This window comes from Xenopus laevis, chromosome 2L, assembly GCF_017654675.1.
Source record: "Xenopus laevis strain J_2021 chromosome 2L, Xenopus_laevis_v10.1, whole genome shotgun sequence".
Lineage (NCBI taxonomy): Eukaryota > Metazoa > Chordata > Amphibia > Anura > Pipidae > Xenopus > Xenopus laevis.
The window spans coordinates 160,283,385-160,308,073 of NC_054373.1; the positions used below are offsets into that span (position 1 = coordinate 160,283,385).

At 34.1% G+C, this 24,689-nt stretch overlaps 1 protein-coding gene across 39 annotated transcripts in view; it reads left to right on the forward strand.

Annotated features, from left to right (window-relative positions):
* Positions 1 to 24,689, forward strand: part of postn.L (periostin, osteoblast specific factor L homeolog) — a 56,866-nt gene that overhangs the window by 23,171 nt on the left and 9,006 nt on the right. For 4 of the 39 annotated variants that reach the window (XM_018247636.2, XM_018247637.2, XM_018247647.2 and 1 more), the window contains exons 6-29: positions 861 to 1,007; positions 1,531 to 1,672; positions 3,536 to 3,748; positions 5,298 to 5,432; positions 5,825 to 5,973; positions 7,696 to 7,832; positions 10,810 to 10,940; positions 11,249 to 11,379; positions 12,779 to 12,881; positions 14,137 to 14,204; positions 14,802 to 14,847; positions 15,667 to 15,690; positions 15,856 to 15,948; positions 17,642 to 17,740; positions 19,982 to 20,080; positions 20,372 to 20,467; positions 20,807 to 20,905; positions 21,165 to 21,263; positions 21,628 to 21,726; positions 21,993 to 22,091; positions 22,370 to 22,465; positions 22,746 to 22,844; positions 23,603 to 23,701; positions 23,986 to 24,084. In XM_018247636.2, the coding sequence (XP_018103125.1) occupies positions 861 to 1,007; positions 1,531 to 1,672; positions 3,536 to 3,748; positions 5,298 to 5,432; positions 5,825 to 5,973; positions 7,696 to 7,832; positions 10,810 to 10,940; positions 11,249 to 11,379; positions 12,779 to 12,881; positions 14,137 to 14,204; positions 14,802 to 14,847; positions 15,667 to 15,690; positions 15,856 to 15,948; positions 17,642 to 17,740; positions 19,982 to 20,080; positions 20,372 to 20,467; positions 20,807 to 20,905; positions 21,165 to 21,263; positions 21,628 to 21,726; positions 21,993 to 22,091; positions 22,370 to 22,465; positions 22,746 to 22,844; positions 23,603 to 23,701; positions 23,986 to 24,084 (2,602 nt within the window). The remainder of the gene's footprint in view (positions 1 to 860; positions 1,008 to 1,530; positions 1,673 to 3,535; positions 3,749 to 5,297; positions 5,433 to 5,824; positions 5,974 to 7,695; positions 7,833 to 10,809; positions 10,941 to 11,248; positions 11,380 to 12,778; positions 12,882 to 14,136; positions 14,205 to 14,801; positions 14,848 to 15,666; positions 15,691 to 15,855; positions 15,949 to 17,641; positions 17,741 to 19,981; positions 20,081 to 20,371; positions 20,468 to 20,806; positions 20,906 to 21,164; positions 21,264 to 21,627; positions 21,727 to 21,992; positions 22,092 to 22,369; positions 22,466 to 22,745; positions 22,845 to 23,602; positions 23,702 to 23,985; positions 24,085 to 24,689) is intronic. The other 35 variants (XM_018247646.2, XM_018247654.2, XM_018247652.2 and 32 more) reach the window with 31 other exon arrangements.

A 24,689-nucleotide genomic window follows, 5' to 3' on the forward strand; every position in this document is an offset into this window, starting at 1 on the left:
GCCTTCTTTTATGAATTCTGTTGAAATAATCATTGTACTGATTTGTCCTACGATGCACAAATTTAGAAGCCTAAAGCAACTGATCAGAAATCAGTTTGCAATAATTTACTACGAGTTGGAAAATTGAAAGGATAAACCTTGCTATTGGCTTTAGTTGCTACTGGCAACGGAACTTCCGCATTTAAGCTCCCATACAGAATATGGAATGCAATACACTGAGCAACAACACCAGTTACCCCTTTGGTCTAAATGTATGTACAATATTTTTTAACAAAATGTATGTACATTAGCTTTTACCAAATGTATGTACATTAGCTTTTACTACTTCAATATAAAACTAATTATTTTAAGGACTAAGGGGTGTCAATTATCCTAAAGAATATTGCCCATTGTAACCTTAAATAAATATATCCGCCATGAAACACAAGTGGGCTTATTTATTAAAATCTAAGATCATGGGTTTTGCACAATTTTAAGATTAAACTTTTTCAAGCTAAAATCTGGGGAGGTTTTGAAGAAATCAATGGGAGGTATCTTTTCAAAATTCAAGTATTCAATTCAATTTTTAAATACATTTTTTTGAAAAATTGTTGACTTTTGCAGACTCTAGAAAAATGGATACTAGAATGAAATTTTAGTGGGATTCAGTTACTTCACTTAAGTTAACAGATCAGGTTATTCCAATTCAAATCCTTTTTGTAAATTTGATGGTACTCTAGGCGACTCTGCATTCCTTAATTTGTAAAGACAGAGTTCAAAAATTCAGATTCAGATATATACTTGGCATAAATCATTTTCATCTTTCAGTCCTAAGAAAAATAAAACATATAAATTGACATGTGATTCATTTTCCAAAACAGGTCGTCACAGTTAACTGTGCAAGAATTATCCACGGTAACCAAATTGCAACAAATGGTGTCGTTCACGTCATTGACCGTGTTGTGACAGCGGTTGGAAATACCATTGAGGATTTCATTGACTCTGAAGATGAATTGTCATCCTTCAGAGTAAGTGTGCAAGGGCAAAGAAAATTAATAATGGCATTTGTGTTTTGGGTCTCAGTATATATAACAGAGTGAACAAGAAGCGAGCATGCACTCCTGGAGCCTGCTACTGAAGTGTAAACTTGAATTTATTCCATGTCACTAAAAATACATGTGTATAAATTTAATAAATTAAAATTTTTGATGCCCATAGACTTTAATGGTGGTCGGCAACATTTCGCTGGCGCCGAATTTTTGGCGAAACAAAATGGGTCAAATTCGCCCATCCCTACTAGTTTACAATATACTTTGTACTTTAGTAGTAAATTAATGAATATATTTTTGTTTAGGCTCAATGGCCCTTAACTGGCATGAGTTCCTATAGCATATCTATCTGCATAAATGGAAAGGCATAAAAGAACATTTGAGGCTATGGGAGTTTTTTTAATTTTATTTCAATGAATAGGATGCACTTAAATATTTTTAACAAACCAAAAAATTTGACAATAATGTATGCCAAAATGAACTATATGTATGTGTTTTGTAGGAAGCTGGAGTTGCTGCAGAGGTATTGGAACAGCTTGGCAAGTCCGGTCAATATACCCTTTTTGCCCCAACTAATGACGCTTTTGAAAAACTTCCAAAAGGAGTTCTTGAAAGAATTATGGGCGACAAACAGGCAGTTAAAGGTATGACTCAGATTTATGCTGGAATAGCTATGATTGTAAAGGTTAATTAACGTTATAATATAAGATTTAGAATATATATCTATTACTCAAATTACACAAGCTTTTGGGTATAAACAAGGCTTATTTTAACACACACTTTAATTTCAGTTATCAGCTTTAAATAACAATTGAAAAGGATACAGAAAAGGGGAAGGGACCATAAAAAAGAGGAATTACTGTACATGGCATTACATAATCTGTGCACATACATAATAATTATATACATATATAATCATAGTTTTGTACTTCACCCCATGGACCACTTCAGAGTTAGTGTCAATAATTCTGTCTGTACACAAAGGAAACTTAAAGGGATACTGTCATGGGAAAAAAAAAATTTTTTTCAAAATGAATCGGTTAATAGTGCTGCTCCAGCAGAATTCTGCACTGAAATCCATTTCTCAAAAGAGCAGATTTTTTTTATATTCAATTTTGAAATCTGACATGGGGCTAGACATATTGTCAATTTCCCAGCTGCCCCCAGTCATGTGACTTGTGCTCTGATAAACTTCAATCACTCTTTACTGCTGTACTGCAAGTTGGCGTGATATCACCCCCCTCCCCTTCCCCTCCCAGCAACCAAACAAAAGAACAATGGGAATGTAACCAGATAACAGCTCCCTAACACAAGATAACAGCTGCCTGGTAGCAGGGCCGGATTTACATAGAGAGCGCCCCTAGGCCCACTGCCGTTCGTCGCCCCTGTCCTCTCCCCTTTATTCGTGCAAATTTTCATCATCAATGGGGAAATTTAAAAAATCATTGTATCTCCAACGCATCCCCAGTGTTTTTGAACCAATGTGGGTGCGGTTGGGCAGGATGCCGCCCCCCTAAAATCCTGCCGCCCTAGGCCCGGGTGGCCTTTCCACAAATCCAGGCCTGCCTGGTAGATCTAAGAACACCACTCAATAGCGAAAACCCATGTCCCACTGAGACACATTCAGTTACATTGAGAAGAAAAAACAGCAGCCTGCCAGAAAGCATTTCTCTCCTAAAGTGCAGGCAGAAGTCACATGACCAGGGGCAGCTGGGAAATTGACAAAATATCTAGCCCCATGTCAGATTTCAAAATTGAATATAAAAAAATCTGTTTGCTCTTTTGAGAAATGGATTTCAGTGCAGAATTCTGCTGGAGCAGCACTATTAACTGATTCATTTTGAAAAAAAAAAATTTCCCCCATGACAGTATCCCTTTAAGGGAGTTAAACAAACTTTGCATGACAATCATTGTCCTATTTCAATTGACAGCGGATTTCATTCTACAGTTCAGCATAGAGCCATGAATGGTATTCGATCTCTTCCACAAGGGGCACTGCTGCAATAAAGCATGTTTAAAAACTTGCCTCGGGAACCAATAGCAGCCCGCCATACCTGGTAACACAAAGAGCTGAAATTCCCATTCTTAAATTGGAATTCTGACTCTTTTAGTGCAGAAAGCGCAATTGCGCTCAACCCGTGACAAAGCTTCTGAATGTAAGCACAGAGGCAAGGGGGACAGCTATAGAAATGCTTTCAACCATTGCATCTTATTTTGTACAGTATCTTATATGTAATTATGTGCCCTTTAGCCAGGTTTCAGCTAGACTGGCAGTCCCTGTGTCTACACAGCAGCTGATTTATAGAACCTGTTCTGTATTATTCTGGAGCAAAAACACAATTTTGCTATTGTGAGGTGGTCCATGGCTGATAATTTGTATACAAACCCCTTCCTTTGAAGAACATATGAACTTTACTTTCAGCAAACTATACTGAGAAATATGACAAGATACCTTTAAAATGCAAACATTACATTTTACTAAAACTGATTTTTTAAATTACTTTCAGCTCTTGTGAACTACCACATCCTTAATTCTGTCCAGTGTTCGGAAGCCATAATGGGTGGGACAGCTTTAGAAACTCTGGAAGGAAGCTCACTGCAGATAGGATGTGATGGTGACAGTTTGACAGTGAATGGCATTAAGATGGTAAATCGCAAAGATATTGTCACAACTAATGGAGTCATCCACCTGATTGACCAGGTCCTGATTCCTGACTCTGGTGAGTAATTAACCTTTTCTTGTTTGTTAAGCAAATGCAACTGAGGTTTGTAAGGATTTGTAACTTGGCTGTTTCATTTGTTCATTTCTGTTATAGAATTGAAATGCAAATATAAATAGTTTTGTTTTTGCATTTATGATCACACCCTAAAAGAATTGGGGAGACACTGGGGTTCATTTACAAAGGAACAGGAAGTATGGGGTACAAAGTTTTAAAACTGATGCAAGGGGCCATGTTTTTGTTCCATAATCCACCCCTTCTTTTTTGCATGACTGTCATGCGCAACTCCTTTGCCCCACCAATATGGCTTGCAAAGAGTTGCGCCCCCAACTGTGTATGCTTATAAGTGGCTGTCATGGAAGGGGCAAAACATGATGTAGGCATTCCCTTAAATAACTTATAAATGAGTTGCATTCACAAGTCGCAAAAGCAAAGTCCCCTTTAGTTAAGGCATTCAGCATAAAGCACTATGCTCTTTACCTTGCAACTTGTGGCAGAAGCTACATTGGGTGCAAGTACCATTAGCAAGTATACAGTAGTTCTTTTGCCTACTCATAACAAATGAGTCATAGTGACCTTTATAGGGGCAGATTTATCAAAACTCAAATTGTTGGGTTTAAAAAATAAACTAACATTTTTCAGGTTTTAAAAAAACTCATTTTTTGGATAGAAAAAACTATTTTTTTTTCGGGTTTTAAAAAAAAGAAAGAATTTTTTTGATTTTTAAAAAGAAAACCTTGAATTTATCAAGATTTTTTATACCCCAAAGCTGAAAATACTGTACCTCAAACCTGAAAATACTCCAGGTAAAACCTGTTAAGATCATGTAGAAGTCAATGGCAGAGGTCTCTTCAACCATTTGAAGATGTTAATAGCCTTCATGGTTTTTTTCAGTGGGTTTTGCTCGAAAACTTGATTAATTCGTATGAGTTTTCTCCAGTGGAAAACTCGATGAATTCAAGTTTTTCACCCTGAATTCACAGCTTTTTCCTTAGAAAACAATTAGAAAACATTCGAGTTGTGAGTTTATTCATTGGTATTAAAAAATCTCACAAAGCTCACAATCTTGGCCTTTGATAAATCTGACCCTTAATGGTCATCTGTATCAGTGAAAAAATCAAATGTGTTTCGACTTCCAATTGATTAGAATTGATCCTACTCTAGGATCTAGGAAGAGCGGGTTTTCAATCTGGCGCTTAGTCCCCTCCCCCCCCCCTTAGTGAGCCTGCTCTTGCATCCCTTAATTATGTTGGGGATGGTTGAAAAAAGTCCATCAAGTTTAACCCCTCCAAATGAAACCCAGCATCCATCCATACACCCACTGACCCCACCATACCCTCACATAAATTATATATACCCATATCTATACTAAATATATATTTTAGTAACACAATAGCTTTGGATATGCTTGTCCAAAATAGACCTATTAACCACTGCCTTTTGGAATAAGTCAGATAAAAGAACCTGCTATAATTAATTATTTAGTTGGTCTCAACTATAAAACAAAATTAATTGCAAGAAAATTAACCTTTTTTATTATTTATTGCAGCAAAACAAGTCTTGGAGCTTGCAGGAAGCCATCAAACTACTTTTACTGATCTTATGGCACAGATGGGTCTTGCAGCATCTTTTAGACCAGATGCAGAATACACCCTCCTTGCACCTGTAAATAACGCGTTCTCTGGTAAGCTAAAATGATCCAGTCACATCTAGTGATGGGCGAATTTGCGCCGTTTCGCTTCGCCGAAAAATTTGCAAAAAGGCATCTCGTTTTTGATGCTGGCGCCCGTTTTTTTGACGCCGGCGTCCGTTTTTTCGGAAAAAAAATTTGCGGGCGTTTCGCGAATTTTCGCAAATTTATTTGCTGGCCGCGAATTCGCGCCTGGCGAATAAATTCGCCCATCACTAGTCACATCTAATATAGCATGAAAGAAAAAGAAAATGATTAAGACTATGCTTTTACCTGCAGTGTAAATTTTATTTTCAGATAACTTTAAAATGTTTTAATATACAATGTCTTGGGAGAGAATATGGAGAAATTAGTTAAATAATATCTTATGTGTTATTTTTCTACAGATGAAACCTTAAGAATGGATCTGAGTCTTCTGAAACTGATCATGCAAAACCATATTCTCAAAACGAAGTTTGTTCTTAATGAACTGTACAATGGACAGATTTTGAAGACATTGGGTGGAAAGAGCCTTAGAGTGTTTGTCTACCGTACTGTAAGTTCACTTGCGCGCTCTCTCTCTCTCTCTCTCTCTCTCTCTCTCTCTCTCTCTCTCTCTCTCTCTCTCTCTCTCTCTCTCTCTCTCTCTCTCTCTCTCTCTCTCTCTCTCTCTCTCTCTCTCTCTCTCTCTCTCTCTGTGGTGGTTAGCAATACATATTAGTAAATGCATTAGGAGAAACAACTTTTGTCGTTACTGGAAATATTCCAAGATTTAACATTGAATATTTAAATACTATGGAATCGTTCCATTTTTATTCACAGATATAATTGCACAGGTAAATTAATTTTGAATGAACTTTTGTGGGAACAAAAATACCCTCAAGCAACATCTCTGTCAGTTTAGTATTTTGTGAGCTATTAGAAACGTTATTTCTGACATGATCTTCATGAGTCTCTGACGATAAATTTGGTGTTGCATGCTGTATCAAGATAAATTAATCCTGGAGCCTATAGGTAAATGTAATTGAAACCTGTTTTCAGTCGGTACATTTAGGGGGTTATTTACTAAAATCCGAATATATCTCAGTATTTAAATTAAAAAACCACAGCCAAAACTTCAGGATGGAACTGCTTTGAGACAGCTATAGTTTCCCATTGTATTATACCATGACCCTAGATCGTGTTTGCATTGCTAAAAGAAAAAAGCAATAGTTTTCCTGCATTGGGGCTGTTCTCATGTCTACAACTAGGTAGGTCTATGGAAAACTTTTAGCAATGCAAACAAATAAAAACCTTCAGCAGAAGTGTCAGGTAGCTGCTATCTGGGTAGCTACCCATTGTTCTGTTGATAAACTGCTAAAAGGCTGCTGGGGTCGGAAGGGAGGGGTTTAGTATCACTCCAACTTGACATTTCTCAGAGCACCAGTCATGACCTGAGGGAACCTGGGAAACTGACAATATTTCAATGCAGAATTCTGCTGGAGCAGCACTATCAACTGATGTGTTTTGAAAAAAAAATGTTTTCCTGCGACAAATGTTTTTCCATGCTGTCATGGGAAAACATGTTTCTTCCAAAACCATCAGTTAATAGTTCTGCTCCAGCAGACTTCTGCACTGAAATCCATTTTCAAAAGAGAAAACTGATTTTTTATTTTTGATTTTGAAATCTGACATGGGGCTATGCATGTTGTCAGTTTCCCAGGAGCCCCCAGCCATGTGACTTGTGCTCTGATAAACTCCAGTCGCTCTTTACTGCTGTACTGCAATTTTGAGTGATATCACCAGCTCCCCCCCCCAGCAGCCTAACAACATACAATGGGAAGATAACCAGATAGCAGCTCCCTAATACAAGGTAACAGCTCCCTGGTAGATCTAAGAATAGCACTCAATAGTAAAAATCCAGGTTCCACTGCGGCACCTTCAGTTACATTAATTAAGTAAGAGAAACAATAGCCTGTCAGAAAGCAGTTCGATAGTGCAGCACTGGCTCTTTCTGAAAGCACATGACTAGGCAAAATGACCTAAAATGGCGCCTACACACCAACAACTATAAAACAACACATTTATTGGTTCCGGAATTAAATTTTATATGGTTGAGTGAATTATTTGCAGTGTAATTTAGAAATAAAAACTGCACCACAAAAATCATGACTGAATCTTTTTAAGTTTACTATTGAGAATCCATGTAATGAAAAAATCTCAGTACATATTTATTATTGATGTTTAAGCAGGATGAATGATGAAAAAGAAAGTCAAATACAATGTTTTTGTACAACAGGCTGTCTGCATTGAAAATTCCTGCATGCTTCGTGGAAGCAAAGAAGGAAGAAATGGCGCAATTCATACCTTTAGTGAAATTATTAAGCCAGCAGAAAAGTCACTCTATGAACTCATAAGCCTTGACAAACGGTTCAGGTAACTTTTTTTAATCACATTAGAATAAAGAACCTGGATAACAATAATCTCCATGAACTACAGAACTAATTAAATTCAGTTGTACATAGAGTTTTCTAGGCTCACTAATTCACTAAAACTTACTCAAGTTTTAAGCAGGGAGAAAGAGGGACTTTAGTGGTGGCAGCACTAAGAAAATGTTATTTTGTCTGACTCCGAGTTCAGTTATTAACCTAATTAACTGTCTTTATATAAAAAGTTGGGAACAAAACCAAATACTGGTCTAGGTGAAGGTCAGTAGAACACTCCTTGAGCTATAAAGAAAAGGGATCATTTATGATCCTATCCAGCATATGCAGATGCTCTAAAATTGTAACAATGGAGACATATTCACACAATTCATTAAGGTACTTGTGTCCAAATATGCTCCTGAACCTGGTTGCCATTGTGTCCATCCTGCATCTTCTGATAAATGGTGAACAACTGCATCTTTCGACACTAGGAAACCTTGGAGCTACCACTACTTTGGAAGTGGCTGTTGCCTCAGAGCCCCAACAGCATGTTCCATCAATGACGCAATTGCAGCATGCCCCACTGATGCACTGAAAATGATGCATTATGGATAAAAAATATGGAATTTTGTGTCCAACACTTGGGGGCAGATTTATCAAGGGTCGAATTTCGAGGGTTAAAAAACCCTCGAATTTGACCCTCAAAGTAAAATCCTTCGAATTCGAATATAGAATTCGAAGGATTTTAGCGCAAAGCTTTGATCGAACGATCAAATAAAAATCATTCGAACGATTTGAACGATTTTAAGCGATCAGTCAAAGGATTTTTATTCGACCAAAAAAAACTTAGAAAAGTGCTGAGGAAGGTCCCCATAGGCTAACATTGCACCTCGGTAGGTTTAAAGTGGCGAAGTATGAAGTCAAAGTATTTTTTAAAGAGACAGTACTTCGATTATCAAATGGTGGAATAGTAGAATGATTTTTACTTCGAATCGTTCGAATCATTCGTTTCGATCGAATTTGACCAATTCGATGGTCGAAGTATCCAAAGAAATACTTCGAAATTCGAATATTTTTCCATTCAAATTATTCACTCGAGCTTAGTAAGTCTGCCCCTTGTTGTTGTAAATGAGCCCTATAGTATAAAACAACACAGGCATGGGATTTTGTTTTTAGTAGCTGTAAGGCATAGTACTAGACATTATGAAATAATGGGAAAACTCTTAAGAGTTCTGCATAAAGGATTCACACCAATACTAAGATCAGACCCCAAACTAGATTTTTCTTGTGAGCATAAATTAACTAACTTCTGGTTATCGCTGGCTTATCACATGTAATTTGTTTTCATATGTAATGTGTTATTTATATAGGTCTCTATACAAAGGTAAATGTATAAAACTCTCTTTTCACAAAATATAAATCTTTAAAGCTAATATTCAGAGGCGTTTGTCTGGGCCTGTCTGGTGTTTATGTTATACAAAGACCAATAAATGGCTTACACACATTTGTTTCTGCAATAGCAAAATGTATAACTTGCAAAATAAAATCCCACGTAACTAGTTACTGGCTACATAAAGAGACAGTGGTTAATTGTTTGGGAAGAAATATTTGATTAAAAAGGAGATTTATAATAAACTATGAATGTGTGGTCAGCAAAATAAAAAATGCTAGAATGTGATAATGTTGAAAAGAGCTTGAATCATTTGCTGGACATGAAACTTGCTGAACAGGCATTTTGCAGAATATATTCATAGAGTACAGGTTAGCATGACACCATGTGAAAAGTCTGAACAATAAAACACTTTTGGCCTAAGGTTTCTGGATTCCATACAGACTATGAGGCACTTCTTGGAGCAATTTTTGGTTTGGCTAAGATCATTTAGGTAGTCAGATTTTTGGTTTAGCTTCTACCTTGAACAGATGAACATTCTAACATCTGTAACCACTCCAGGCAGTTTTACATTAATGAGTTCAGATAGATGAATTATACAGTAGCACTGATCTAATCCCACTTAACCACACATTTCATACATGAAAAATAATTATTTTGTGCGTGGATTCAAATTAAAGAAAGTTGAAACAACTATAACAATGGTCCCAGGGAAACCTACTTTATGCTTGAATCCGATTTCAGCTGCTTGTTGATTTAAAGGGATACTGTCATGGGAAAAAAAACATTTTTTCAAAATGAATCAGTTAATAGTGCTGCTCCAGCAGAATTCTGCACTGAAATCCGTTTCTCAAAAGAGCAAACAGATTTTTTTATATTCAATTTTGAAATCTGACATGGGGCTAGACATATTGTCAATTTCCCAGCTGCCCCAAGTCATGTGACTTGTGCTCTGATAAACTTCAATCACTCTTTACTGCTGTACTGCAATTTGGAGTGATATCACCCCCCTCCCTTTCCCCCCCAGCAGCCAAACAAAAGAACAATGGGAAGGTAACCAGATAGCAGCTCCCTCACACAAGATAGCAGCTGCCTGGTAGATCTAAGAACAGCACTCAATAGTAAAAACTCATGTCCCACTGAGACACATTCAGTTACATTGAGAAGGAAAAACAGCAGCCTGCCAGAAAGCATTTCTCTCCTAAAGTGCAGGCACAAGTCACATGACTGGGGGCAGCTGGGAAATGACAAAATGTCTAGCCCCATGTCAGATTTCAAAATTGAATATAAAAAAATCTGTTTCCTCTTTTGAGAAATGGATTTCAGTGCAGAATCGGATTTCCGATGACAGGATCCCTTTAACTAAATCAATCATTCTTCCCTTACCCCAAGCCCAGAAATTACATTTAAAACTCAAGAGGGACAAAATTAACTGTCAGGAAAATAAAAATTTGCAGTATCAAATGCGAATAACAGCTATTTATCATACCTGCACTGACTATAAGTACTTGTATGCTTTAGGGACTTGCACAGCAGTAAAACATTTCTTTTACTATGTTTACATAATCACTCAACTCTTCTTTTTCAATGTTGGTAGCATTTTCCTGAACCTGATTGAATATGCTGGCTTGAAAGACCTTCTCTCACAAGATGGAGCTTGGACTTGGTTTATTCCAACTAATGATGCCTTTAAAGGACTAAGCGATGCAGAATTGGAAATTTTAAAACGTAAGTCGTTCTTATAGGGTTATATAATAAAAGACACTATGGTGTGGATGCAGAGCTGTCAACCTTGTGGCACACGAGGCTTGCCACTGGAAAATGTTTAGGAATGCACAGAATCCACTATTTTGGATTTGGCCGAACCTTTTGTGAAAGATTCGACCAAATACCGAACCAAATTCAAAACCTAATTTTCATATGCAAATCAGGGAGGGGTAAAAAGAGCTGCTGTTTTGTGACATGATTTTAAGGATTCTAAAAAAGTAGGAGTTTTGATTTTATGTGTGGCCTTCTTCACTTTTTTCATCTTTCAGGAGACAAAGTTGCTCTACAGAACATCCTTCTGTATCACTTGGCACCGGAAGTGTTCATCGGTGGGGGATTAGAGCATGGTGTAACAAATGTTATTAAATCCCTTCAAGGAAGTAAAATCATGGTTAAAGCAGTAAGTACATCAAGTATGCCTTGCTTTTAACAACACCTTAAATAGTTTAATATCAGTGCAGAGAGAAGTGATGGAGATAAAAAAAAATCAATAAAAATACACAGTGAGCATAGTTTTGTTGTATACAATGGTTTTGGTGAAGATAACTCTGCAATCATTCTGCAACACCCACAACTGACATTTCTTTGAAGCTGTAATTTAACACATTTACCTATGGTACTTGTTTCAGGCATGACTAAACTACAATAGGTTTCTAGAGCCTTAAGCATGGAGAGGGCCTTAAAAATCCCTTGGAAGGGATATGATGCAGATGGGACTGAAGTTTGTTAAGCTATGACAATATCATACCTTGTTGAAACATTGTATGTTTAACATATTGTCAAATTCTTGTATTTTAATGAAAATCTCAATAAAAAGAATTTCAAAAGAAAGAAAGACAATATCATGCAAATCATCATCTGCAAGACCTTTATTGGTGCTACACATTGTTTCTTTCTTTTTCTTGTTTTTAATGCTAAAACTGCAGAAATATATAATGTTTCTCCTTCTTTTCTAAATGGCAGTAAGTGAATTGTTATATCAGACATTAAAGGGGTTGTTCACCTTTGCGTTAACTTTTAGTATGATGTAGAGAGTGATAGTCTGAAACAATTTGCAATTGGTTTTCATGTTTTATTATTTGTGTTTTTTGAGTTATTTAGCTTTTTATTCAGCAGCTAGGGTCCTAATTATCCTAGCAACCATGCATTGATTTGAACAAGAGACTGGAATATGAATAGGAGAGGCCTGAACAGAAAGATGAGTAATAAAAATTAGTAATAGCAATACATCTGTAGCCTTACAGGGCAGTGACCCCCATTTGAAAGCTGGAGAGAGTCAGAAGAAGGCAAATGAGTAAAAAAAAATGTAGAAAATAAATGATGACCAATTGAAAAGTTTAAAAATGTTTTTAAAAAATGTCTTTCCCAATCAATTTTGATGCTACTGTCTCCAGATATATCAGTTGACCTCATTTGACATCACATTCTACAATTCATGGTGCTTTACTTATAAATCTTTTGAATTTCAGAACATGTCATTCTACAGCTCTTCTTTAAAACATATATTAACCACAAAGAAACTCAGTAACTTGCCTTGACTTGGCTTTACAAGTGAAGTGATTTCCTAACTGTCAAAATAGCATAAACGAAATCCTGTTTGGCTTGAGCCCCCATTCGCTACAGGAAAAATGGAGATCAATGTTTATTTTAGCTGAATAATGACACATTTAAAGCAGCTGCAATGTAACTAGATAGGCTGTAAGATATCCAGTTTGACTGGAATCATATTAAATAGAATATACTTTCTTTGGAACATTTAGTATGAGGCACATCTAACAATTTATCTTTTCATTTTGTAGATAAATAATACTGTTTCTGCGAATGGTGTGGTCTCAAAGGAACCAGATGTTATGACAACCAATGGAGTCTTTCATGTTATAGACAAACTACTTTTCCCTGCAGGTTAGTGCAGTGAAATGTTCATAATGATCATAATGGCATAATGATCATAATGGTTATAAACAAGAAAAGGCTTGTTTATAAAGAAAATATAGGAAAATTAAAAGTGAGTTTTTATTATTATAAGGAATGGCACTTAATTATGTGGTGCACTAATAAAATATCTGAATATTTGGAAAAATATTCAGAGAACCCCTTAGTTATGATCTCTTAAATTAATATTTAAACAGGTCTACCTCCCCCTTCTTTATAGTGCCACTCCTATTTACATCATTTATATCAAATAAATGGCAACTTTGGCCTGTGTCTCAGTGTTTGCCATTGTAGTGTTCACTTTACCAGATAATTTGCGAGATCTCAAAAGCCAATAACTATTATGCTCAAAAAGGTGTAAGGTACTGCATAGAGTTTATTTTTATGTAATAGTTTTATCAGTTAATCTGTTACTTTAATTGTTGACAGATGCCCACTTGTAATCTTATATAAAATACAAAGGGGCAGATTTACTAAAGGGCGAAATGGCTAACGCTAGCAACATTTCGCCAGAAATCCCATCCACAGGGACATCGCCAATTTACTAAAATGTGTAGGCGACAATTTGCTTGTGAATGGGACCATCGATAATGTTCGTTCACACTCTAACGTCAGACGACTTTTCACTCTGGCGGACGGTCATTACTCTGCAAATTCAGTAAAGTGCAAATTTTACTGAACGTAAATATACCTCTTTCGCCAGAGTTGACCTCCACCTCAGACCAGGCGAACTGATAAAATCAGTTTGCTAGCGTAATTTCGCTTTGAAATGCTTGCACTGCCAGAGTAACGTTAGCGAAAAGTCACCAGCATTCGGCACCCGGGACGCAACTTCGCATTTTAGAGAATTAGCGCAGTGGTAACTAATTTTCGCCTGGCAAAGTGGCGCAAAGTGTGGGAAGCATTCGCTGGCGACAATTCACCCTTTAGTGAATCTGCCCCAAGTCTGATGCTTCACTTAAAAAGGGAGAGTATTCACTTGTCCAAGCCACTTTAATAAAAAAGTTACATAAGCTTATCAATGGAATGGGCTGAGAGAGAAGGAGGCACTGAGTAGAAGTGAAGAAAAAACACTAAAGACTTGGAGAAAAAGGATGATGAAAGTGGAAATTCATTTTAGAGAGATTCCAAAATGAAAAGCAAGGACAGCAGAAATCAACTGCAATAAGTTCATCTATGTAAAGTACAAAGAGTTCAGTTCCTTTGCTATTTTGTGTCTTTCCAGATGTTTCCATTGGTAATGAACAGCTTCTGACCATTCTTAATAAATTAATCAAGTATTTTACAATCAAGGTATGTAACTATAAAAAGCCATTTGCTTGATAAGAAGACAATCGTCTTATGAACACTGCCGGCTTTGATCTAGTGGTGTCTATGCAGGATTTCTCAGTTGACCCTAACAATGTGGCAGCACTCAGCATTAAATTGGAATTAAAATATGAATGAAATTAAATATCTGTACAGAATAATCTTGATGTAGTCATGCTCTCTTGCTTTGGTGTGGTAAAGGAATCTGAAATATTACTGAAACCTTATAATTCATAATCATACAGCATGACATGTGGATCCCATCTTGTCTTGCAGCTATCATATAATTTGCAAGTGTTCATGAAAACCCCTCCACATATTATCTTCAGATGTTTTCTAGTTTACCTAGAAAATTCCAAAATTCCAAATTGCTTTAAATATGTTTAATTCTTATCTAATGATAGTCTCAAAATAACCTGGCTAAAGTAAGGAGATGCACGTGCATACAATATTTTAATCTATTTTGATTATTTACTTACTTTATAGCATTTGAATTTGTAGCTTTTCCATAGAGCTGTTGCTTTTGATATAGTGAATTACTCACGTGTGATGAAAAGTAATGTATGCTATGCTTTTATCTAGTTTTCTAGGGGAAGCAAATTCAGTGAAATTCCTCTGTCTAAATACAGTAAGTCACACTTTCATATTCAAAATGAGGATAGTAGGTTTGATCGAATAAACCCATACTGAACATGAATAATTCACAAGACTGATAACTTCCTAGTCGTTGTCTTTCTCTGTTAAATAGCCAATATCCCATACATGTATTTAGTCAAGGAGCCCTTGTTAAACATTGCTGAATGGGATAATGGATGGAATCGGTAATACGTAAAACATTTTTTGTGGATATATGTCTTGACTGGTAAGAAAAACTGTAATAGTAGAGTAATAGTTCTATTTAGCTAGGAAAACAGGACTAATGAATCAGTAATTAAATATTTGAGTACAGTCTCATGGTGGACTGATGTGTAGGATCAAAAAGCCAAGAGAATACAGTCTTTTTAAAACAAGAAAACAATAAGCACAGCAACTAGAGGCATTGAATTGTAAATGCCATATACTGAATTGGACAATATATTATTGCTCCAAAGCACAGAATTTAAACTTGGTTTTAAAAAATAATGAGGATCAGTTTTTGAATGTATGAAACAAAACTGAAAGAGAAAACAAAGGTGGAATTAGAGTGCACTATGGTGATTCTGTTAAAACAGATGAGAGATCCAGAAGCAAACATTTCTTTGCATACAATTAGATAAGCTTATGTCGCAAAATAATCCAGTCTATTTTGGAAGTAACTATCATGAATCTGCAATGTTATTTTGGAATACCTGTAACTCTTTTTTATTTGTGTTAATTCGTCCAAAACTATATGATTAATGTAACTTTTCAGAGATGGTTAGATATGAATGGATTTTAAGCTAAAATGTAATTTTTTTTTTTCCTTTAGTTAAAACAATCATCACTATTGGAGGTAAGAGTGTAACTTTCAAATCCCTCTTTTCTCAAACCTTCATTTTTTATGGCATATGTAGACTGCAGCTTTATATATCTAAATTAAATTGTGATTTTTTTTTTCCCCACGTCTTAAAAGTGATATTGTTTATTAAAATTTCTACATTTTTCTGATTCATTTCAGAGCCACGTGTTACAACAGTCACAAGGATAATCGAAGTAAAGCCTGAAATAAGAGTAGTTGGAGGTGAAACTATTACTAAAGTTATACGCGGAGGTATTTTTTTTTTTTTAAATCTCCATTAAAACAGCAACAGATTGGACATACTTTACTGTGTAACAATGACGTATTACATTCCTGCATGTTGCGTGCATTAACTTATTAACATAGGTAGAAGAATCATGTACCTTGGGGCAACATGGGGGGAGGGCTAGGAATGTACCTCATCTACCTTCCTACCACTGGTTTGGCTTTCTGTAAACTCATGCATGCAATAAGGGAGCACCTTGCTACTCCCTTTTGTCACCCCCACGTGTCAACCCACTCTGCCTGCTTGTCACAATTGAGTGGGGCTTGCCTAGGTCACAACTTAGCCCAGCACTGTTGTTTGTCAACAGTGTCAATTTTGTGTTTTATAATGTTGTAAAAATAAAAATTTTGACTTGCAAACAGTAAAAAAATTTATAGGGGCAAATTTACAAAAGGGCGAAGTGGCTAACGCTAGTGAAAATTTGCGCGACGTCATTTAGTTACACGATTTACTAACGGGCGCTGGCGTAAATTCGATAGCGAAATGGACCTACTATAGCGCTACTTCGCAACCCTTATGCCAGGCGAAGTTGCGCTATGGCGAAGGGACGTAACTACGCTAATTCACTAACTTGCGCATTTTACTGAACGTTACCTCTTGCGCCAGACTTGCCTTCCCCACCTCAGACCAGACGAAGTGCAATAGAGTAGATAGGGCTTGCTTCAAAAAAAGTTGAAATTTTTTCTAAAAAAAACGCCGGCGTCTTTTACTTTTTTAAGGGTGCTAGGCTGAAAAATATTGTACATTTTTTTGGGGGTACCCTCCTTTCCCCTATATTTGCTAACATATGGCACCTAAACTATACAGTGGGCACATGTATAGGGCAAAATAACAACTCTATTTATTTTATGAAGCTTTCCCAGGCTTGTGTAGTGTAATGTATTTGCTGCTACATATACGTCCATTGTACTTTAACTTGGCGCCGTATGCAAATAAGCATTGCTAGCTTAACTTCGCTTTGCTTGTCGAATTAATAATAGCGCAAATTCGCCTTTCGCCAGGCAAAGTGCGCCAAAGTGCGACAAAGTCAACGCTGGCACAACTTCGAAGGTAAATTTGTCCCATAGAGAGAACCTATAACCAGAAGTAATAAAATAACTCGTAGCTCACAAGAACAGAGTATTACCCAATTTTCCTAATGAAGATCACCTCATTGAAAAAAAAAACAGTTTCCCATTCATGTCATATCATTAAGCAATTTGATTTCATTCATCACTCCAAATCTTTCTTAAGTCTACATCAGATATTTTTTTTTAATGAAGCCTATGCATTTCTTTCTTTGGGAATTTTGGTTTAATATTTATAAGCTATTATATGAGATGGAAAGTTATAAGAACTGAGGGGCAGTGATTATAATTGCTATCAATATAATCACCACTGCTCCTGTTAGCTGAAACACTGGCCTGGGGTACTTCTATAGAGCAGTGCATTGCGATCTTCTCAGACTTTTCCTTCTTCACAATGGGTGTGCATGCACAGTGGAGTGAAAAGCTGAACTTAAAGTAAAAATTTGCCCTGGGGAATAAAGAAGGAACGAAGAAGGAAGTGGAAAGTTTAAAACATGGTGCTTGTACAAAAGTAACACTTGGCACCCACAGAGTGATTTTAACTTTCCTTGTCCTTTAATCAAATACATTATATTTTTTTCAAATTTACCAGATCCCTCCATTACTAAAATCACTAAAGTGATTGAAGGTGATCCTGAATTTAAACTGATAAGGGAAGGAGAAACACGTGTGACTAAAGTGATCCAAGGAGGTAAAGTAACTAGTAGCCAGTTTTTATGTTGAACCCATTAAATACTCTGAAAGTCATAACTGATTGGAAAAATGTTATTGCTGTTTATTAACACAGCTCTTTATAGGAGAAGTATGTTTTCTGAATGGAAACTTAACCAAGTGATAATTTATATCCTTATGTGACATTGCAAATAATATTATGAAATTGGTATATACATGTCTATGAATATTGCCCTTTTACATGTTTAACCTTGATCCACTGTTTTGTGATGTATTCTGTGTCACTCACTGAACAGGAAGAAGTGTGGGAGTATAAAACTCCTTTCATGTCCATTCATTGGCTGATGTAGCCTAGCATGTATATGTGCCCTTGGTCTGTGTGTGAGCACAGAGCCTCAATTGAGTCATATAGATTTTAGTAATTAAATAACAGTGTTTCATTATGGCATTATACAGGGTTACATACTTTAAAAATGATAGTTATCATAAAGATGCAATGTTTAACATATAGGTAGTTCATGTGATATATATTTGTAGAAAATGAAAGGTTGTGGGAGCCCTCCATGGCTTAATAAAAATGTACTAAAATACAATGGAAGTGCTACTGATCTGGTCAAATTAACTACTGACATAGAAAAAAAGAAGACAATTGATCAATGCACATTCCCTGGTCCCAGTCATATAAGTAATCTATGCAGATGCATGTATTTACAAAGACAGGGGTTTTTTTAGTTGTGATCATAAGATTGATAAGCCACCATTGATCATTTTTTCTTCTTTTTCTCTATGTATATATTTGTAGAGACCTACAAATATATACATGGCGAAATGGCGAAAAATTCTTAAAAATTGTGGAATCGGAAAGTTCATGCAAAAATCATGAAATTTGGACATTTTCACTAAAAAAATCATGAATTTTGAAGGTTTTCACAAAAAAAATTGTGGAATTTGAAGGATTTCACAAAAAAATCGTGCAATTCTGACATTTTCACGAAATAATTGTGAAAATCGGAAATTGACGCTGCCGAATTTTCACCGCCGGCAGCTAAAACGCCGAAATTCGCTGTGAATTAGTGCCAGGCAAATTTATTCGCCCATCACTATTTGTAAACCAGTTGTGCACCAGATTCTCTGAAGAACTGGGAAAACATCTTATTAGTGGTTTACAAAAACATTTAAATAGCAATACATGGCCACACGAAGAGGACCAAACAAAGAACATGTGATATTATTGGTATTCCAAATAGCTAGTGTAGTGTAGATAGTATAGTGTACATAGTATAGTGAATATGGTTAACATCTTAGGTAACAATCAAAATTACTTTTGCTATTTATAAATTGAAAAGTGTTACCCTGTAACATGCTACTGAATATATGATAGAAAATGATTACTGGAAGGCACCTGTCACTACTCCTGTAGTATGAGTTGATGCATATCAACACCTTTAGCTTCTGCCATGGATCCTTCTAACACACATTTTTCAGCTAGTAACTTCATAATTTTGTCAAGGTAATAGCCAGGCAAATTGAATGGATATCAAAGTGAGAAACGTCTCCAAGAAAATAGATATGCTTCAAAGTTGTGAATTTTACTAGTTGCCAGCAAGACAAATATCTATTCAACATAATTAGACACAGTTTCACTGATTTGAGTCTTTTTGGGATTGTTATTGTTTGATACATGTTAAGTCACCTATAGCAACCAATCAGCAGGTAGCGTTTACAGTTCCCATAACCGTGCTCACCTTAGATAAATTCATTTTTGTAATAGAGCTGTCAAACAGCTCATTATTCTGTGCAACATAAGAGAGATTTTAGTTCTTAGTAAATAATCACCATGCAGTACATAAACTCCTATCGCACAATTACTTTTCATTTGGCACTGTTCTATAGAGTAGTCAATGAAATTATTTGCCAGAAAATTGCTTATGGAGGCAGAGCTATATCACAAAAATCAATAATGTGTCAATAAATAATAATACTTCCCATCTCTAATCCATGTAACTATTATAATTATAATTGACATTGTATTTCATTCACTAAATCATTCAAGAATAAAGTATCCTAAAACTGACATAAACTTTTCTAAAAAGCCATAAAATACAAATTGTTTTGTTTTGAAGTACTTGTTGCGGAGATCATCAAATTATGTGTTTATAAATGAATTTTAAAAATGACATAAATGATTCAATATTGTATTAATTAAACTATTTTTAAAGTATTTGTAACCTTTTTACCCTTTAAACTTAAATTTTATCAGAACCTACAATAACTAAGTTCACTAGAGTGATTGAAGGAGAACCAGATTTGAAACTGATAAAGGAAGGTGAAACTCGAGTGACTAAAGTCATACAAGGAGGTAAAGTCATTTAGAATGTGGTTTTTACTTTGCTTCACTTTAAAGAGTTAGTACTATGTTTTTTCAAAAGGCATTTGTTTAGGATCCTAACATACGTTATGCTATAGATATGCAAAAATACAAATAAAAAGATAAAAAGTTCATAAACAGTATATGAAATAAATTAAATAAGTCACAATTTTTGAAATAAACCTTTCTGTTTTTCTAATCATAACAATAAAACTGTTAAAAAGGTAAAGAATACTTACATGACCCTCACCTCATAATATGTTATTAATTTAAACTGATCAGAACCAATAACTAGAATCACGAAAGTGATTGAAGGGGAACCAGATTTTCGACTGATAAAGGAAGGTGAAACTCGAGTCACTAAAGTAATACAAGGAGGTAAAGTAATTTCTTCTGGTACTACATTTTGTAATATGTTGCCTCAAACATACTATTAACAAAGCTGTAAAATTTTATTAACCAAGGTATAATATCTTGAATATTTTCCTAAATAAAATCCGACATTATTTTGACAAGAATCAATCTAGAAAATGCTTTCATAATCCCTTTTTATTTCACCCACCAAAATGTCTTGGTTTTTACAACCATTTAAGACTCCTTTTAGCATTTTAAAGTTGGTAAAACAATTGTTGAATGGTTTAATCCATACACAGTCGAAGTTCATGTCCCTTACCTATTAATTTTTATTGATTTTTTTATTTTATTTTAATTCAACAGAACCAACAATAACTAAGATTACTAGAGTGATTGAAGGGGAACCAGATTTTAAATTGATAAAGGAAGGTGAAACTCGAGTTACTAAAGTAATACAAGGAGGTAAAACTATTGCTAATGACACTCATACATCTAACTTTTAAAGATAAACTCTCCTAAATGTATTTTTAGATATATAAAGTTAAAATAAAGTTGATAAACAGTGTATAAAATATATTTTAAAAAATCAACATTGCTTTGACAACTGTACTACTTAAAATGGGACTTTATTTTTTTCCACTATCACATAATAAAATTTACATAATAGAATCATATAATAATATATTTATATTGATTTCTGTTATTAATTTAAATTTATCAGAACCTACATTAACTAGGATCACTAAAGTGATTGAAGGGGAACCAGATTTTCGACTAATAAAGGAAGGAGAAACTCGAGTCACTCAAGTAATACAAGGAGGTAAAGTAATTTCTTATGGAATTAAGAATCGTAATATGTTAACTAAAATATATTAGTATACTATAGAATTAAATAAGATATATAAAGGTATAGTCATTTCTTCTGGAACTAAAAATTGTAATATGTTAACTAAAATATATTAGTATGCTATAGAATTAAAAAAGATTTATAAAGGTATAAATAAAGAGTTATAAAAAGTTGATAAACAGTGTAAAAATATATTTAACAAAAATCAACATTGTTGTGACAAGCACACCATTTAAAATAGAACTTTTTTTTCTATTATCACATATTATAATTTACATAATAGAATCATATAATAATAGATTTATAATGATTTCTGATATTAATTTAAATTTATCAGAACCTACATTAACTAGGATCACTAAAGTGATTGAAGGGGAACCAGATTTTCGACTGATAAAGGAAGGTGAAACTCGAGTAACTAAAGTAATACATGGAGGTAAAGTAATTTCTTATGGAATTTAAAATCATAATATGTTAACTAAAATATATTATTATGCTATAGAATTAAAAAAGATATATAAAGGTATAAATAAAGAGTTATAAAAAGTTGATAAACAGTGTATAAAATATATAAACAAAAATCAACATGGCTTTGACAAGCAAACTATTTAAAATAGGAATTTCTTTTTTTCAATAATCACATAATAGAATCATATAGTGATAGATTTATAATGATTTTTTTTATTAATCTAAATTTATCAGAACCTACATTAACTAGGATTACTAAAGTGATCGAAGGGGAACCAGATTTTCGACTGATAAAGGAAGGTGAAACTCGAGTCACTAAAGTAATACAAGGAGGTAAAGTCATTTCTTCTGGAACTACAAATTGTAATATATTAGCTAAAATATATTAGTATGCTATAGATATACAAAAGATATACAAAGGTACAAATAAAGAGTTATAAAAAGTTGATAAACAGTTTATAAATTGTATTAATCAAAGTTCAACATTTCTTTGACAAGTCAAACTATTTTAGAACTTTACTTTTTATTATCATGATGATGAAACCATTAAAAAACTAGACATACTTACATGACCTTCACCTCATCAATAATTATTAATTTAAACTCATCAGAACCATTAACTAGGATCACCAAAATGATTGAAGGGGAACCCGATTTTCGCCTGGTACAGGAAGGTGAAACACGAGTGACTAAAGTAATACAAGGAGGTAAAGTAATTTCTTCTGGAACTAAAAATTGTAATATGTTAACTAAAATATATAAGTATGCTAAAGATATACAAAAGATATACAAAGGTATAAATAAAGAGTTCTAAAAAGTTGATAAACAGCGTATTAAATATATTGAACAAAGATCAACATTGCTTTGACAAGAACACTATTTAAAATAGGACTTTCTTTTTTCTATTATCACAAAATATAATTTACATAATAGAATCATATAATAATAGATTTATAATGATTTCTGTTATTAATTTAAATTTATCAGAACCTACATTAACTAGGATCACTAAAGTGATCGAAGGGGAACCAGATTTTCGACTGATAAAGGAAGGCGAAACTCGAGTCACTAAAGTAATACAAGGAGGTAAAGTCATTTCTTATGGAACTAAAAATTGTAATAAGTTAACTAAAGTATATTAATATGCTATAGAGATACAAAATATATACAATGGTATAATAAAGAGTTATAAAAAGTTGATAAACAGTGTATTAATTGTATTAATCAAAGTTCAACATTTCTTTGACAAGTCAAACTATTTTAGAACTTTTCTTATTATTACTTATTATTATCATGATAATGAAACCACCAAAAAAGCTAAACATACTTACATGACCTTCAACTCATCAATTATTATTAATTTAAACTCATCAGAACCAATAACTAGGATCACTAAAGTGATTGAAGAGGAATCCGATTTTCCCCTGGTAAAGGAAAGTGAAAGTAATATATTAAATGGTTTTTATTTAACCACTTGAATAAAGGTCTCTGGTTCTCTCAGCAACTAAAGACCCCCTTTAACATTCCAGTGGTTGGAAAAGTGGTTACAAATAAAATAACATTCTATGGGGCTTATTTATTAAAGTTTGGATTTGAATTGTTTCCTTAATTTGATTTATTGCTAAAATGCACAAATTGGTTATACAGTACTCACAAATTAAAAATCGGTTTCTAAAAGCTGCCGAGTTTATTAAAGTTTATTTCAGTTTTTTTACATTTGAATTTTTTTATTAAAAAAGAGCATATTGCTAAAATTTGGAGTTTCTTTGGGTTAAATAAAAACCTCTAAAATTAACATATTTAGTATATTTCCGTAACCTGTTAATTTTCTTTTATTTAAATAGAACCCACAATAACTAAGATTACCAGAGTGATTGAAGGGGAACCAGATTTTAAATTGATAAAGGAAGGTGAAACTCGAGTTACTAAAGTAATACAAGGAGGTAAACATATTCTTATGGCACTTTCATAAATCTTTATTTTAAAGATCAGCTCTACTAAATGTATATAGGATATATACAGTACAATACATTGTAAAACATACCAAGCTATAAAAAGTTAATAAACAGTGTATACAATATACAATTTCAAATTAAACATGACTTTAACAAGTTGTGGTATTAGACACTTTTTTATATTATCATATAATGATAAAAATGACAAAGAGCTAAATATGCTTAAAGGTCCTTCACCTCATCACTTTCTGTTATTAATTTAAATTTATCAGAACCTACATTAACTAGGATCACTAAAGTGATTGAAGGGGAACCAGATTTTCGCCTGGTAAAGGAAGGCGAAACCAGAGTCACTAAAGTAATACAAGGAGGTAAAGTAATTTCTGATACCTTAATTTTTTAATATATTGTCTAAAATAAAGCATTGTAAAGCTGTAAAATATTACTAAACAGTGTGTAATATGTGTTGACTATTTTCCAAAATGAAATACAAAATCTGTTTTGACAAGAAGCAATGTCGAAAATGCTTTCATAATTCCTTTTTAGTTCACTTGATTTAACATCTCTGGTTCTTAAAACCTCTAAAGGCTCCCTATAACAATTTTTAACATGTTTGTAAAAAAAATCATTGCTTAATTGAATATATAATTTTAAACTGAATATATATATATATATATATATATATATATATATATATATATATATATATATATCATGATAAATGGACCCGCCCTGCAAGGTTTTTCATGAAAATAGTGTTTTTCTTTATTCACAAATGCATATCCAACATTTCGGTCCCCATTGGGACCTTTCTCAAGGATCATCCTTGAGAAAGGTCCCAATGGGGACCGAAACGTTGGATATGCATTTGTGAATAAAGAATAACACTATTTTCACAAAAAACTTGGAGTGCGGGTCCATTTATCATGATGTATCATTAAGCCTTTGACCAACGCACCCGGTAAGAGTGCGTTCA